Genomic DNA, 14,200 nt, shown 5'->3' on the forward strand with positions numbered 1-14,200 from the left:
CTCAACCATTCAGATTTTACTTGTGTAATCATCGTCATCATAGCAGCATTCGTGAGTTGTCAAACTTGTTTGCTCTGTTAATGGTAGTCGGTTTATCACCATCTCTCCATGCCACATTGTTGGGTCTCTCATGCTTCCTGTATCTGTCTAACATTAAATGGCTTTAATAAAGTGCATTGTTTCAGGTCTCATGAACTTAGTTTACAAATACTGGATTTTGGACCATAGAAACTCAAATCTTTAAATCATACTGACTAGTTTTTTTTAACTCTTTCCAGTAAGAATTGACGAAATGCTTTGTTGAGGTACAAAACACATTGTTTATTGTACTCAAAAATACCTGGGAATAAATACTGAAGTGTTAAGTTGCTGGCAGGTTCATAATGCTTCAAACTGTTTGCATTGTAGAAATGACATGAATCATTGTGTAGCTAAGAACCATCAGACATGTAGAGAAGACAGGCAACACGTGAGCTGATAAATGGCTACAAACACCTATTGTTTTACTCGAACACTGCTTTCTCACTGCCATGATTTCCTCTGCAGTAACAACAAAAATGTATTATCACTATTGACATTCACAGTTTTCTTCTCTTACATAAACTAATTGTGGCAGGCTGCCAATCAGGTCAACAAGTGGTTACAAAATGAAATCATTGTCACTCTGTGTACTCGGGAGTCATTTGCAGTTGTAGCAACTCGTTCCCTCTCTGCACCACCATGGTGATTTTGTCGCTGCTGCGGACAGCCTGGTAGATCTCCTCTGAAGTGTTCACCTTCACCCCATTTATCTCCACCACGACGTCTCCCGGCAGCATGCCAGCTCTGAAACAAGTGTGACAGCACTGTGGGTTAATGGCAGTTCATACATTTCCAATATTTTTCTCATGCAATATGGAAAACATACTGAAGGTTTCCAGAAATCCCATTAATAATACTAATGCATTTTGTATGTTCTCATGTCAAACATTGGACTTGAAAAGCATTCTTATCCTCGCCTGTTAGGGTACGTTTCAGGTTTTTATTAATATGGGGATGCTCTTTACTGTATCCATTGCACCTCAAAACTATTAAACATATGACATGACATTCAACTTCAAAAGCAAGAAGCATCTTTTACCACTCATTCTTATCCACAGCAGCTTGGTAGTCTTACCTGTTGGCCGGGGAGCCCATGATGACTCTGTGAATCAGGATGCCATGTGTCACATCTGGGAAGGATGGGTCTCTTAACTTCAACTCCGCAATGATGCTGAGGTAAGAGGCACAAAACAGAAACATCTGGTTTCAAACACAGTGCTGCAACACTGATGTAACTACACTGTGTGCTCAATCTTACTGTAGGCATTTCTGATTTTGAAGCATTTACCTCGGTGTCAGTGTCAGCATCATTACGCCGATGTATCGCCGCTTTGTCTCTGACTCACGAAACCAGGAACCTTGGAGAAGATGGACACAAATAACAATCAGGCTACAGAGAATATGGAAGACAGAAAGTGGGTGTGACATGTAGCTTTAGATTTTTTGTGTGTTCTTACTCTTTTTTTTTGCTGATCGATCAAGAAAGGCTCTCAGGTGATCAGATGGAATAGCAAAGGAGATCCCTGCAGTGACCTTCATGGTGTTTATACCAATGACTTCACCATCCTAATTTAGAGAGAGGAAAGCACATTCAGATAAGGTGAAGTATGAGATCAAATCACATCTGTTCAAAAGTCACATACCAGAGCAGTCAGAACAGGTTTGTAGACATGAATGTGATGATTAACATGTAAACAGGACATGTGACTCACCAAGTTAATTAGGGGACCTCCAGAATTTCCAAACTGCAAAACAAATCACATCACGTGTGACGTAAAGGAGCATAATATGAGAACTAGTCACAGGAAATCTGCTCTGCAGGCTAATTTTTTTCCTGATTCATCACTACACTTTTTTCCTAACATTTACGTGTATGTTCCTACTTTTTAAAATAGGTAATACATAAACTGATAGATACACATTGTCACAAAAATAACTAACAAAAACATTTATATCCTTAATACTCACATCAATGGTTGCATCTGTCTGTATGTACTCCATGTTGGAGTTGGACAGGCCCAGCTCCTTACTGCCTCTCTGTACTGAGCTGACGATCCCTGACGTGATCGTATTGCGCAAAGCAAAGGGGCTTCCCATGGCGACCACAAACTCCCCTTGTCGGACGTCAGACGACCGACCTAGGGTCAGCGTGGGTAAAGGATTCTACGTGTCAGGGGAGAGGAAAGAAGTTCAACAGTGGGACATTCATACAATCCAAGGAAATGAGCTTCCAATTTCTACTCATGTTCTATTTTTTTTTCTGCTAAAAATACATAATTATAAAAGTGCCCTGCTCTACAATAAAGATCTCTTTATTTCTCAGATTAGAAAAAATGACCAGCAACAAAATGACCTTTAAATAAAGAAGTCCTTTGTTGAACTCTTTACCGATGAGACAATATGAAGACTATTCATGAGCTTTTGATATATTGCTGTTTCAGTTGTAGAAAACTACATCAGTCACAGCCTTGTTATTCTAATAAGAACTAGAACAAGCCAAAAGCACAAGCACCAGAACGAAGTTTGAATGTTTTCTCACGATAGTCATATAATGTTGCCAGCGTTGACTGTATTTTAGGTTATTTTTCTTGTCCTGCTTATTCCTGAATTTTGAATCTTTTTTAGTTGTCAACCAAGTTGACCTAGTTTCATATTCACATCGAAGCCTATATGTGGCCTTAGTTTTTTTTCATCTTTTGTTTTCATTTTCTGATTTGTCAGGTACTGTCTCTTTCATGAGGGACTGTGTGTTATAGTGTGGAGCCCTTATCAGCCACTATAATGGAAGCTAATAAGGGTCCAGTAAAATAAAATCTGAACATTTAGTCCATTCAGTAGATATCTTTGCAACTTATTGCTCACGTTTGCAGTGATCTTGATGGTGGCAATGTCTGCCACTTGATCAACATCCTGCACAGTGGCATGGTACATGTCTCCATTGGTGAGCTTCACACGGACACCTCTCTTGTTGGCCACAACATGGGCATTGGTGACAATGAGACCATCACTGCTGATAATGAAACCAGAGCCATTGGACACTGGGACTTCTCTTCCTGAAAATGGGTGTCTGTAAAACAGAAAAAGCAGGTGATTTTTTTCTGTTTAACATCATTAAATTCAATGCTTTGGATTTTTCAGTAATTGCGAATAATAAGTAAAAGAAATTTCAGAGTTCTGCAATTTAGGATGGACCTTTGATATGTTTTTTTCTAAATTAATAACTTGAACTGATACCAAAGATAATAATTAGTTTCACTCTTTCTAGACAGATTTTGTGTCGTTACAGCCACGTTTTGACTGTTTTTACCATATTGTAACACATTCTTAACATCAAGTGTTAAGAAAATGTTGGGCACATTTTCTTAAGAAACAGACATTTCAACGTGTCAGAATCTGGTGTTATACATTATAAAACAGCGAATAATCCCCATTACAATATACTAGATCCCAAGATGACTTCATCAAATGCTTGTGGGTGTCTCTGTATCTGTGTAACACTACACAAAATAAGGTGTTATATGAAGTATGATAAAATAAAATAAATAAATAAATAAAAAAAACATCTGCAGTGGTAAATGTAGCTGAAATTCCTCACAGCTCATGATTTTTTAGAGCCTAAAAATTTGTGGTGAGATTTTTTTTTTTTTACCTTAAAAACAACGGTATAGAGTAACATTTGGTTTATTGACATTTTAACAATTTCAAATACCTGCTTTTCAGCCAACTTACCTGCCCACGATTTCAATGTATACGACAGCTGGGGTGGACTTCTCCACCACATCTGCAATAAAGTTGTATTTATATCGGGGGCTGTCAGGTTTAAAAGGGGAAGCACACTGAGCTAATGGCAGGATGTGTTCAAGAAACCGTCCGACCACAGAGACTCGTCTGTCGTTTTCTTTTTTGTCTCTTTGACTATCCAGTAGCGCCGCGCCACACAGACCCAGACCCACCGATACTGTCCTGAGCAGAGGAGACCTGCTGTTGTTGTTACGACCACTTCTCCTGTCCCAAGCAGGAGCTCTCCTGTCCAGGCTTGTGTCCCCCTCCGCTTCCCCGTGCTTACACATAACAACAGAGGACACCCGGCTGACTGTCCTCTCCGCCAGAGAGTTAAGTCCGCGGCTTTGACACCGACTGTGTGTCCTTAGTGCTGACAGAAAACACCGATTGACAGCAGCTGCTGCCATGTTGCATCACCTCAGTCACACCGTCTCAGGAGTTTTCAGACAACCAAACACCACTTAAATCCAAATATATTTACAGCGCGAATGTTCCGGTTTGTACTAATCGTAATAATCGTCCCTGTTCCTGGAAAAAACACTAATAAAAATAAACACAAATACTTCCTTTGAGCCCTTCGGTTCTCCGCCACTGTCAGAAAGTCAGTCACACAGTTAATTTAGCAACAATCCAGTTCCGGGCCTGCGTAGTGCGCGTCTTCTCCTTCTTTTTGTCTATTTAGACAGTACTTGTTGTATTACTGCCCTCTGCAGGACATTTCACACTTATAGACTAAACATAGTTACAATATTGACTTTTTTTTACAAAACCAAATGCAAAGGTACCATAAAAGAACTTGGTGCTCGATTGTGTCAGTCTTATAAAAGTCCAAAAACAAAATCTTATATTGTCTGTACTGTCTGTCTGAGTTTCAGATGTGAGTCTAGCCATTTCCTTAATCTGTTTTCATAGTAGGCCAATATCTTATTATCTATTGTTAAAAGAGTGATAGGACGCCAAATATATATTAATAAAATGTCTTAATCGGTTTCGGAGATGAGAAATATAAGGCCGTGTTTCATTGCAGTTGCCGTCTCTCTTCGACTGATGCATTTTACATAAATATCAATAGATTTTGAATAAGATCCCCAAAGTGTACATAAAAAAATTCAGCATATCCGAAATAAAAATACTTAAAAATTATTGATTTTTTTATAATTTTAATTATAAACATTTTATTCTTTTAAATAAATAAATAAAATCCTAAATTCTGCGCACTACATCAACGGAAATGACGTTTTTGTTTTGGAACTACGTCACAGGATTCTAGCCAAAAGCGGCAGTGATCAGAAATTTGAAATTTGCGGGCTAGCGGACGAACTGCTAGCGTACTTCTCGTCGTCTGTTAACTCATTTCCCCCAAAGTCATGGCGTCGTATCATCATTTATTACAACATACCAAACCTCGGTCTGAATCTCCTGCCAAGATATTTGCGAAGCTGAAATCCAAAGTACAGAGAGAAGCGATGTGCGCGAAGGATCCGCTGTGTAACGTAAGCAAGAGACACGGAGCAGATTTTAACTCGCCGAGGAAGGGAGCGGAGAGCTTCACGATAACCACTGAGCTCAAGGAAAATCAAAGGATAGGTTCTTATCGCAATGAAGTGGAGGCTTTGACCCTCTCGCCCATATCGACTCCTCAGAAAACCTTCAAGTACTCATTTGCAGATATTAGCAGCAAGCATGTGGAAGACATGCCTGTTGAAATGGGACATGCTTTTACGTCAAGAAACGGACACACACCAAGAAAGAGAGCATTCCTGGAGTCAACAGCGGTGTCCCGTCCCCTGTCCCCAGTCAACAGAGAACGGATCCACCGGACACAACCTCAGATCAGAGACTTGGGTGATTTCCAGGTGACCAGCAGGACTCCAGTAAAGACAGCCACAGAAAATGACCGTGTAATGGGCGTGTTTGAGGAGGATCGTGCTCCTCTGGACAAGCTGATGTCTCCAGCCAAAACGTTTTCCCCCATGAAGACGAGGGTGAGAAAGAGAAAGTGGGAGCAGCAGGAGCTAAACAAAGTCAGCAGCACTACAAGGGAGGTCAACAATGAATGTATAAGTCAGACACAAGTAAGGAAAACCTCCACTGCTTTCGGTGAGGATAGTACCCATGACAATACGTGCCTTGAGGTTTTGGGTGATATTAGAGAGTTCCCTGCTGACCAATCAGAGATGAACCAGGTGACTCATGAACCTGTGTCCCCGCCACCAAGATCCATCATAGAGAAACGTGAGATATGACTGCTGCTTTGTTCCAAGTGAAACTCTTTTTCTTGTGTCATCATGTGAAAACTTGACTGATTCCTCTTTGATGTTTTATGGTTTGCTGTTTTGAACAGGTTGCTTTGTTAGGATGGAAAAATATCAGATGTCTCCAGCCAAGATGTTTGCATACATGAAGGAGAGGGAAAGTAAAAGGGAACAGCATGGATATCTTGAAGTCAGCAGCAGCACAAGGAAACTCTTTGATGGGGGTGAGTGTATTATGAAGACCAAAGGAAAAAGTTTGTCTTCTGTATGTAGGCATAGCTTGACTTTGCTTTCATTCTTTTCAATAGGTAATTTCCATCAGTCCAGAGACACAGCTCTCTCCACACCTCACAATATGGCTGAAATGGAGGACGTTGTCTTTAGAAGTGTTTCTGAAAGTGTGGTCCCTTTCAACTGCTCAAGAGTAGAGTCAACGGACACCCGATCAAATCACTCTGAGGATTTCCTGATCCCTCCTGCCCCTCCCGAACCAGTTTTGCTCGAAGACCCACTTGTGCTCAATTCCCCACAGATCTCCATCCCGAAGAAAAACCAGGCTGTGTTCAAGCGTAAGAAATGGCCGCAACGCACAAAATTCCCAAATGTGAGTAGAGACTAATTTATAGATAAATGCGTCTTAAGTTTAAACATTTGATAAAAGGGGTGACATTGCTGGGGGGGGGCTGATCAATTATGTTGGGGACCAAAGGTCTGGTTTTGCAGACACATTTTATATCATATGAGAAATGGAAATCAACAATAGTTTGTCTTCTCTTGGACACTTTGGTCTTACCAGGTTTGTGTTTTCGTCTTTGGCAGGAGAGTGTCATTCATCTCAAAAACTGGTTCTTGAGGAAAAATCATAAAGGCCTGTTTATTGATGGAATCCACAGGTACATATTTCTTGAGATATTGTGATTTCATCTATTTCATACATAACACGATTTAAAGTTTATTTTAACAAAATTTGTGTGGTTTAGTCTGAGCACTGTTTTACTTGTCTTTTCCACTTAGCGAGGATAACATACCATGGAACAGTAACATCATTGTGGACAGGGTTTCTAATTCTGTGCTGAAGACTGTTTCTGGCAGGATTTACATCTTGGCTGGCAAGATGAACTTGGGTGTTGAATCTGGTAAGTCATTTGTATGGGTATTAGTTTTCCACTGAGACTGTTTCACTTTGGCAGAAAAAAATGAAGCAAACTTGCATGTAGATTTATGCAAATTTTAATTAAAATGTTGCATGGGTTAATATTCTTTTTCTTTCCTCTCTCCCTTTTTGCATGCAGGGTTTCCTAATTGGTTTCTGAAGAAGTTTGTTAATGGTTTCCCTCCAAACTGGAAGGCGCTTTATGAGAAGTTTCTGTCAGAGTCAAGAGAGTAAGAACATTTATTTCACTTCAAGGCAACCTGCAAAGAGGAGGCAGCATCTGTGCTTTTACAGATACATGATTGTTTTGTTTCTTTTTGCTAGGGATATTAAATCCTTTTAGATGAAATGACCATGAAATGAAACTAAGTGGTTGAAAATTATACTCACAGTCACAAATGTCGCAAATAGTTGTTAAAATGATGTGTTTTCAGTAGCTGTATTTTGTTTATCTGTAGCAACCCCAGCAGAGAAATGGAGAGGACCAGTGAGGGGAGAGCCACCATAACCAAGACAAAATCTGAGGCATCCGCCATCAACTGTGCTGTGAAGCGGCAGAGGCCTTTCAAGACACGTAAGCACAAGAGAAACACTCTTGCGACTAAGAACATTCAAGGACAACAGGACTTCATACGCACAAGATACAATAGACTAAATAGGCTTGTGGCCTTCTACCTCATTCACTGGGTTGAGAGCTTTGTAGAAAACACTATTTTTGTTCCCAGTTTTTGTTAATCCAGTCAACTGCACTGAATTAATTTTTATTCCCATGTACATTTATTTTCTTCTCCAGCCGATTCCTGTCCTCCTGCTTTCTCCTCTTCTACAAAAGTGTCTCGAAGTGGTCGGGTGATCAAGCCACCTCTGGAGTATTGGAAAGGAGGAAGAGTCATTCTGGATGCACACATGAATGTTACCATCCATGAATGTTATGATACCTCCATATGCATCCCTGTAAGCACCTAAAGTTGTGCTCATATAATCCAGCATGTATATTTTTTTTTGTTTTTTTTCTGTGAGGGCCAGTTGTTATGAGTTTATACAAATTAATGATATTCATGGTCAATGTCAACAGGAGGTCACTACAACAGTGTCTGCGAGGAAGTCACAGAAACCTGCCCGTGTGTTCCTGCCCTGCAGTGAAGGTATAGATAACTGAGGTGCTGTAAATTAAGTCATGAGTTACATGTAGACTAACTGTCCTGTGTTTCCAGGACAAAAGCAAAGTGAAACAGCCAGCGAAGAAGACGCGTCAGTGCCACTGAGGAGGGTGAAGGCTCCACTCCGCAAACACAACCGAGCCAAGGTTAATCGTGAAGAGAAGCCCTCTAATCCACCTGAACCTCCTGTGGAGACAACTAGCAGTCCTGAAGAGTGGTCTGGCAGAACAAGATCCAGTAAAAGGTGTCCAGCTGTGGAAAGAATGTTGTGTGTGGACACTGTCGCTCAAAAGCAAAAAGAGCCTGGAAAGGCGTCAACACAGAGGTCAAAAAAACAGAGACATGACACCAAGAGGCCTTCAGATAGAAGGTGCAGACAGACTGTTATAGCATCCCCTGAATCCCCCGCTGTTAGATTACAGCAACAGTTATCAGATGAGGGGTTTTCCAGTAAGAGAAAGAACAAGGGTAAAGGAGTGTACAGCAAGAGAAGCGAGAAGGTTTTTAACAAGTCACAGCCAAGCTACGTGTCTCCATCGAGTCAGTCTTCGGAGTGCTCTGAGGAAAGTGGGAAGAAAATGAGGACGCAAACCAGGGTACTGAAAAATAGTGATGCAGCACAAACTCTAACAAAGTGTAAAAAGAGCAAATATACCAAAGTCTCACCACCCACAAAGCCTTTATCCAAGTCAGCGAAATCCAGCAAGACACACAAGGCAAACAAAGGCAGCACAATTATTCCAGAAGAGCATGATGAAGACGAGTGGACCGTGGCAGAGCTCATGAAGCTGCAAGAGTAAGTTTTATATTTTGCAGCATTGGTGTGACACATTTCTTAAATCATAAACTTATGGCTCTCTGGCATATCTATGTATGTGCATTTGTTTTTCAGGGCTGTGTCCTACTATCCTATGCACATAGCAGGTTACTGGGCAAAGGTGGCAAGGATGGTAGGAACACGCTCTGCAGAGGAGTGCCACAACCAGCACACATCCCAGGGAACATCACAGAGCCCCGCTAAGAGAGCCCAGAAACCCAGAAAGGAGAAGGTGGAAGCACCAAAAGATCCAGGTAGGAAAAATTTTGGTAGACTGTGCAGCATTTCTGTCTGGACAAAATAGAAGCAACCAGTTACAGTTTAGTAGTAATTCAACACAGCAATGGAAAATACAGCCTGAAAACATAATTCAGAGTGAATTGTGGATTCGGTATATTTATTTCTAGTAAACTGAATATCTTTGGTATTAGACTGAGACTGTTGAACAAAACAAGACTTCACCTTCAGCAAAAGTTTTTTATGGACCAAACTATTACCGGGGGAGACAATAATAAATTCATTAATAATGAAAATAACTGTTAATTGTAGCTCTAAAGTCAAGTTTTTAAAATGTCTACAGGAGGAAAATACATTACAGAATAACTTGTTCAGTATTATGCAATACAATGGTACCACAGTAATAATGCCTTTGTAAAATGTTCGTGTTGATCAGAGAAATTATGGTTTGTTGGCATTTTTAGTTGTAAACAATTAACCAATAATTAAAATAGAGGCCTTAGAAAAAATAAATGGATGTAGTGAGAGGGTTTTAAGTTGTTCTTTATAAACAAAAATTATCTGAATGTTTTTGCGAGAGAAGAAATGCAGACATTTCATAAACTATGAATCTATGTGTAGTTACAGATCAACCTGTGATATCTGCCCGAGCGGGAACCTTAAAGAGAAAGCAGCAGGTGCGTCAGTTCCTGGAGGCCATGCCCAGAGAAGACGTTGATGACGTTTTCAGCTCTGCATACATGCAGAATAAACGCTTTGAGGTTTGTCTCTTCCTTTTTTTTGAATTTTGCAAAAATATCATGTTATGAGGGAGTCTCAATCTAATGAGTATGACACTAATGTGTGACTTACTGTTCCGCTTGTGTCTGTCTTTGATGGATAGATCCCCTCCATGTGTCTAAGTGAAGATCATGACTTCACAATGTCAGACCTGGAGCCCCTGACCCCCATGTCGAAGGTTTTTCCTGAGGTGAAGACTCCTCAGTGTCTGCATATCACTCCTGGCATGATGGGCTCTCCAAACAGGTGAATGGTGCTGACTACTGCATTCTGGCTTGTAAGAGTTGATTGAAATACAACAACTAACTTATGTATTTTTGTATCTTTTTTAAGGAACCATGATGACAAGTATGTCTATAAGCTCCAGAAGAGGATGAGAAAAAATCAGTTTAATGTGTGCAAACAGGCTCGTCCTGCAAAGGTATTATAAGGTTCATGTCTGAGATTCCTGTTGCCTTGAAACACATGGATCATTGTTTTGTATTGGAAAACAGTATCATTCTTTCTTCTGTTTCTTTCAGAGCTTTACACCCACACCATCAGTTAAACGAACAATGAAGAGATGTGGTAACACAGGTAGGTTTCCTGAGGAATGTGCTGGTCATGAGTTTACACCCATGTCATGGCAATGTTAGAAATGTAATTCATGTACCTTTACTTTCAGGGGAAGGCCAAAATAATAGAAACATCAATAACAAACAATGCGCCTACAGCAAATATCATTTTGTAGTCTGCAATTCTTGTATATTACTCAAGATTATGGTGTTTAACTTGTATGAGTCTGTGTTTAGAGGCAATCCTCACCTTAAGGTTTTCAGATAGTAATAGATTACATTTCAAAGGCTATAGCTGAAAGCATTTATTGCTGCATTTCTTTTGTAATACGTGTTGCATAACATAATCCCTTTCTTTTCTTTTTCACCAGAAAATGACACCTTTGTTGTTTGGGAGATGTTCCCAGAAAATGATGAAGAGTTGTCTGACAGTGGAGAGGAAGAGGATTTTTACTTCTCAGACAACGATTGATTGGAATTGGATCTGACATGTCATTTCATTGTAAAAGAAAAAACAAACAAAAATCTTAAATGAATCACATTAATTTAATTCTCATCATATGTGAGCAATAAATCAATTCCAATTTTTGTCTTTGACATGTAAGAAATTCAGGAATTAATGTTTCTTCTAATTTTAAAAAAAAATATGGAAATACAGCATTTGATCACATCAGTGTGAAACAAATGGTAATACAATGTATAAAAATGAAATGCATCTGTCGAGATGACATGGCCATGATGCTGACAGAACAGACTTGTGATGCTGTCTTCCCTGAAAATATAGTTTTTGTTTAAAGACCCATGAATCAGTTGTAACTATACTTTTAATAAACTGTTTAATTCATAGTTATAGTTTATTTGTGTATATTACACACTTAGAGAAAAACTATGTATCTATGTAAGTGGCTCTTGACATTGTTGGTTTGAGACCTCTCAAAAAAAACAGTTGTAGTAAGTGAATGCCTAAAAACATAGTAAGGCATAAAAAAGTCAGTACAATATGTCATGAAAATTCATGTATTAAGGCATGAAAATGTCAAATTATGGCAGAATTAAAAAGTAAATATATTAATAGTATAAATAGTAAAATAATAAATTAATTCATAAAAATATAATAAGGCTGCACGGTGGTGCAGTTGTTAGCGCTGTCGCCTCACAGCAATAAGGTTCCAGGTTCGAGTCCTGGCTCGGCCGTGGGATCTTTCTGTGTGGAGTTTGCGTCGTAGTATATTAAGGCATGAATTGTAGTATAGTGAGGCATACAAGGCCAAAAAAACCAACATAGTATAGTAAGGCATAAAGATTAAAAAAAAAAAAAACAGCATAGTAAGGCATGAAAATGACGTAGTGTAGTAAGGCCCAAAAAGTCATAGTATAGTAAGGCATAAAAAGTCACAAAAAAGTCATAGTATAGTAAGGCATAAAAAGCGAAAAAAACGTCATAGTATAGTTAGGCATAAAAAGTAAAAAAAACAACATAGTATAATAAGGCACAAAAAGGCCCAAAAAGTCATAGTATAGTAAGGCATGAAAAGTCAAAAAAACGACATAGTAAGGCACAAAAACGCCATAGTATAGTAAGGCATAAAAAGTCACAAAATCGTCATAGTATAGTAGGCATAAAAAGTCAAAAAAAGGTCATAGTATAGTAAGGCATAAAAACGACATAGTATAGTAAGGCCCAAAAAGTCATACTATAGTAAGGCATAAAAAGTCAAAAAAACGACATAGTATAGTAAGGCATAAAAGTCAAAAAAACGACATAGTATAGTAAAGCATAAAAAGTCAAAAAAACGACATAGTATAGTAAGGCATAAAAACGACATAGTATAGTAAAGCCCAAAAAGTCATAGTATAGTAAGGCATAAAAAGTCAAAAAAAGGTCATAGTATAGTAAGGCACAAAAAGTCAATAAAACGACATAGTATAATAACGCATAAAAACGACACAGTATGGTAAGGCCCAAAAAGTCATAGTATAGTAAGGCATAAAAAGTCACAAAAAAGTCATAGTATAGTAAGGCATAAAAAGCGAAAAAAAACCGTCATAGTATAGTTAGGCATAAAAAGTAAAAAAAACAACATAGTATAGTAAGGCCCAAAAAGTCATAGTATAGTAAGGCATAAAAAGTAAAAAAAAAGTCATAGTATAGTTAGGCATAAAAAGTAAAAAAAACAACATAGTATAGTAAGGCCCAAAAAGTCATAGTATAGTAAGGCATAAAAAGTAAAAAAAAAGTCATAGTATAGTAAGGCCCAAAAAGTCATAGTATAGTAAGGCATAAAAAGTCACAAAAAAGTCATAGTATAGTAAGGCATAAAAACGAAATAGTATAGTAAGGCCCAAAAAGTCATAGTATAGTAAGGCATAAAAAGTAAAAAAAAGGTCATAGTATAGTAAGGCCCAAAAAGTCATAGTATAGTAAGGCATGAAAAGTAAAAAAAAGGTCATAGTATAGTAAGGCATAAAAAGTAAAAAAAACAACAACATAGTATAGTAAGGCCCAAAAAGTCATAGTATAGTAAGGCATAAAAAGTCACAAAAAAGTCATAGTATAGTAAGGCATAAAAAGCGAAAAAAAACGTCATAGTATAGTTAGGCATAAAAAGCGAAAAAAAACGTCATAGTATAGTTAGGCATAAAAAGTAAAAAAAACAACATAGTATAGTAAGGTCCAAAAAGTCATAGTATAGTAAGGCATAAAAAGTCACAAAAAAGTCATAGTATAGTAAGGCATGAAAAGTCAAAAAAACGACATAGTATAGTAAGGCATAAAAAGTCAAAAAAACGACATAGTATAGTAAGGCATAAAAACGACATAGTATAGTAAGGCCCAAAAAGTCATAGTATAGTAAGGCATAAAAAGTAAAAAAAAGGTCATAGTATAGTAAGGCACAAAAAGTCAATAAAACGACATAGTATAATAACGCATAAAAACGACACAGTATAGTAAGGCCCAAAAAGTCATAGTATAGTAAGGCATAAAAAGTCACAAAAAAGTCATAGTATAGTAAGGCATAAAAAGCGAAAAAAACGTCATAGTATAGTTAGGCATAAAAAGTAAAAAAAACAACATAGTATAGTAAGGTCCAAAAAGTCATAGTATAGTAAGGCATAAAAAGTCACAAAAAAGTCATAGTATAGTAAGGCATGAAAAGTCAAAAAAACGACATAGTATAGTAAGGCATAAAAAGTCAAAAAAACGCCATAGTATAGTAAGGCATAAAAAGTCACAAAATCGTCATAGTATAGTAGGCATAAAAAGTCAAAAAAAGGTCATAGTATAGTAAGGCATAAAAACGACATAGTATAGTAAGGCCCAAAAAGTCATACTATAGTAAGGCATAAAAAGTAAAAAAAAAGTCATAGTATAGTAAGGC

General features: G+C 38.1%; 2 protein-coding genes across 3 annotated transcripts; one reads left to right on the forward strand and one right to left on the reverse strand.

Moving 5' to 3' along the window:
* Window positions 1-296: 296 nt before the first annotated feature.
* Window positions 297-4,511, reverse strand: LOC111651107 (serine protease HTRA2, mitochondrial). The gene is made up of 8 exons (XM_023401059.2): window positions 3,811-4,511; window positions 2,944-3,148; window positions 2,050-2,244; window positions 1,794-1,826; window positions 1,539-1,647; window positions 1,370-1,439; window positions 1,157-1,252; window positions 297-825 (listed from the first exon to the last, which is right to left on the reverse strand). Exons 1-8 carry the CDS (start codon window positions 4,269-4,271, stop codon window positions 660-662), a joined length of 1,335 nt encoding a protein of 444 aa, XP_023256827.1. The 5' UTR covers window positions 4,272-4,511; the 3' UTR covers window positions 297-659.
* A 648-nt stretch (window positions 4,512-5,159) lies between these two features.
* mis18bp1 (MIS18 binding protein 1) lies at window positions 5,160-11,666 on the forward strand. Of its 2 annotated transcripts, XM_023401060.2 has the most exons (16): window positions 5,160-6,099; window positions 6,209-6,343; window positions 6,428-6,723; window positions 6,939-7,012; window positions 7,134-7,255; window positions 7,412-7,502; window positions 7,731-7,846; window positions 8,066-8,226; window positions 8,348-8,417; window positions 8,487-9,228; window positions 9,325-9,503; window positions 10,108-10,247; window positions 10,370-10,512; window positions 10,600-10,687; window positions 10,788-10,842; window positions 11,192-11,666. In XM_023401060.2, exons 1-16 carry the CDS (start codon window positions 5,232-5,234, stop codon window positions 11,290-11,292), a joined length of 3,381 nt encoding a protein of 1,126 aa, XP_023256828.1. In that variant the 5' UTR covers window positions 5,160-5,231; the 3' UTR covers window positions 11,293-11,666. The 2 variants fall into 2 exon arrangements, 1 of the variants encoding a protein (XP_023256828.1); XR_015436905.1 differs by lacking the exons at window positions 10,370-10,512; window positions 10,600-10,687; window positions 10,788-10,842; window positions 11,192-11,666 and having other exon boundaries at window positions 9,354-9,503; window positions 10,108-10,246.
* The last annotated feature ends 2,534 nt before the right edge of the window (window positions 11,667-14,200 follow it).

This window comes from Seriola lalandi, unplaced genomic scaffold (assembly GCF_002814215.2).
Source record: "Seriola lalandi dorsalis isolate HSWRI2012SDOR001 ecotype SW California unplaced genomic scaffold, Sedor1 jcf7180002053433, whole genome shotgun sequence".
Classification (NCBI taxonomy): Eukaryota; Metazoa; Chordata; class Actinopteri; order Carangiformes; family Carangidae; genus Seriola; species Seriola lalandi.